The sequence below is a fragment of the Berghia stephanieae genome, chromosome 12, assembly GCF_034508935.2.
Source record: "Berghia stephanieae isolate SIO BIC M18660-M18661 chromosome 12, UCSD_Bste_1.3, whole genome shotgun sequence".
NCBI lineage: Eukaryota > Metazoa > Mollusca > Gastropoda > Nudibranchia > Aeolidiidae > Berghia > Berghia stephanieae.
The window spans coordinates 24,140,975-24,143,474 of NC_088371.1; the positions used below are offsets into that span (position 1 = coordinate 24,140,975).

The window sequence follows — 2,500 nt, forward strand, 5'->3', positions numbered from 1 at the left end:
GTACGACAACACTCAGCTTGGTAGGGGAGATCGTGACTCTACCGTATGAGCTATCCACGAACCCCGCCCCCCAAAAAAGTCGCTTCAAACCTTAGTGCCTTCTCTCCCTGACTTCTGGAGGTGTTGAAATTCAGTTGCTGATCTTCCAATGTCTTTTCATCATGTTTCACCTGGGTGGGGTTCCTGAACTCCCATAGTGGGCAGGGAGGTACTTGTTCTTTCTTCTATCCCTCTGTATCTGTTTTCCAATTGCTTTCTGTCTTTGTCTTGGAATGAGATGACTTAGTTTTGTCCTGACCCTGGCTTGAGTGAAACAGTCACATGCATAATTATAGTTTTGAGAGATATTTAGTTCTGTCCTGACCCTGGCTTGAGTGAAACAGTCGAATGCATAGTTATAGTTTTGAGAGATATTTTTTCCTTGTAAATTATCTCTCTTTATGGACTGTTATTATTATTAATTTTTATTCAGCATATGATCTGTAAACATTTGAGTGTGTTCCTCTCAGTGGGATATTGTGCTGATGTATGAGTGAGACTTTAAGGTGATCTCAAACTAAGTACACTGATAGTGTGCTCTTGGAATCTACATCTGTTCCCCATTTCCCCTTGTCTTACTTTTTCCTCAATTCCTTTTAATTGTACATCTAGAATGTTTTTACTATTCAATTCCCTTCCTTTTTACTGGCGCTGATATGACCTAAATCTGTTGCAAGCGCCGTAAAACGCTTTAAAAAACAAATCATGTTTCACATGTATCCATGTTTTCAATCCTGTCCGTGCAGGTGTTCAAGGGCGGTGCCTCGTGGGTCCCTGTTGGTTTAACAAAGAAGCAATACTTCTGGGGAGGTGGTGATGCGGCCAAAAAGGTATGCGCATGCGGCAAGGAGGAGAACTGCGGTGGCCTCGACTCGTACACTGGACAACGAAGCAGGTAAGTCTATGGCGCTGTACTTCCGACAAGACACAAATGGAACCCAGCCTCTCAAAACGATGCTAAATAGAAGGAACGGAATAGACGTCATTCAGCTCTTTGTTATTGTTTTTAGTCAGCTATTTTATGAGTAGTTCTTACTATATGATGTGGTGCGAAGTGGGGAGGGGGGGGGAGAGGCGAAGTGGACGAATGGTTAAGGCATTGCACTATGACCCGGAAGGTCCCGGGTTCAAGCCCCGCTTTAGGCACTTTCGCTTTTTTCCTTGGGCAAGATTATTAACCTCTATATTGCTCACCTTGACAACATAGCTGATTCCTGTTGACATTAGACATCTTGTTTGATATATGTATGTATGAATTGCATTTACATTAGTACGTCATCTATAAAGTGCTATGCTACATCAGCATAAAAGTGTCACGAACACAGGGAATTCACATATTGAGACCAAGCACATCTGTTCCTGGCTAGAGTCACAATTTCGTCAATGGGCATAAAATCCAGCCCATGTTGTAGAGTGCCTGCTGGTCCAGTTGTCGAGCTCTTCAAATATGTAATAAAAGTTCGACGCAGGAGGCGGTCTGCGTCCATGCGTAAGATATGCCCCGCAAAGCGGAGCCTGTGTCTCGCCACTGTAGCTACCACGTCGAATTCGTGGCGTTTTGCGGTTTCTCTGTAGTCCTCTCCCGTAATGATGGAAAGGCATCGGCTGTTGAAGCCATTCACAGTTTTGGTTACACCCTCTGTAAGTTGCCAAGCCTCGCAACCGTGTGTGACGACAGAGCAGACACTAGAGGCATACAACTTGATTTTCTTTCCGCGGGACAGACGGTGATCAGACCACATAATATGGGATAGAGAGTTGAATGTTGTTTGTGCTATTGACATTCTGTATTCAACATCAGCCCTCTCGTCACCATCGCAATGGATACGTCTACCAAGGTATTCAAAGGAGTAGACACCATCGATAGTCACACGACGAAGTTCGGTTCCCCTGTCTTTGCGTCTGTTTTTGGACAGTTAAGTCGGCGAGAGATCTTTGAGCTGAGGATCTGAGGACGACTGGACTTCACGATGAGTGACAACTACAAGCGTCTACCTTCTTCACATGTTGTGGCTCCTGTGATGTACTCCTCTGGACAGATGGGTGGTTCTGGTTGCGAAGGCATCAACATCACTGGTGCCGGGGGCTAAGAGAGTCATGTTTGATATATTATCTATATTCCTTCATGGAATGCCTAGGCGACGGTATCTTATGATGCCGTAGCGGAAGGGCGTAATATTTTTTTTTTACTATATTCTGTCTATCAGACGAATAAACGTTCTAGGCTATCTACACATAGTCTTGTGTGTTGGTCCGTTATATCCGGCTGGTGGATGTGAGTATTTTGGCTAGGTGCACAGCATCATTATTGACGTTATTGAATGAATCGTTATCGACCACATCCAATCCCTTGGACAAAGAATAATTGCAAAGACCTTTCCAAACAGGATTGCTATGGATGGATGATGTACGCTTAGCTAAAAAAAAACTCACAACATTGTCATCCAGAAATACAACGGAC

At 44.1% G+C, this 2,500-nt stretch overlaps 1 protein-coding gene across 1 annotated transcript in view; it reads left to right on the top strand.

The window, feature by feature from the left end:
* The window catches only part of LOC144958166 (uncharacterized), a gene marked incomplete in the record, with an annotated part of 170,196 nt that overhangs the window by 124,757 nt on the left and 42,939 nt on the right, over positions 1-2,500 (top strand). The window contains 1 exon segment of the mRNA XM_078889934.1: positions 786-934. Within this exon segment, the coding sequence (XP_078746060.1) occupies positions 786-934 (149 nt within the window).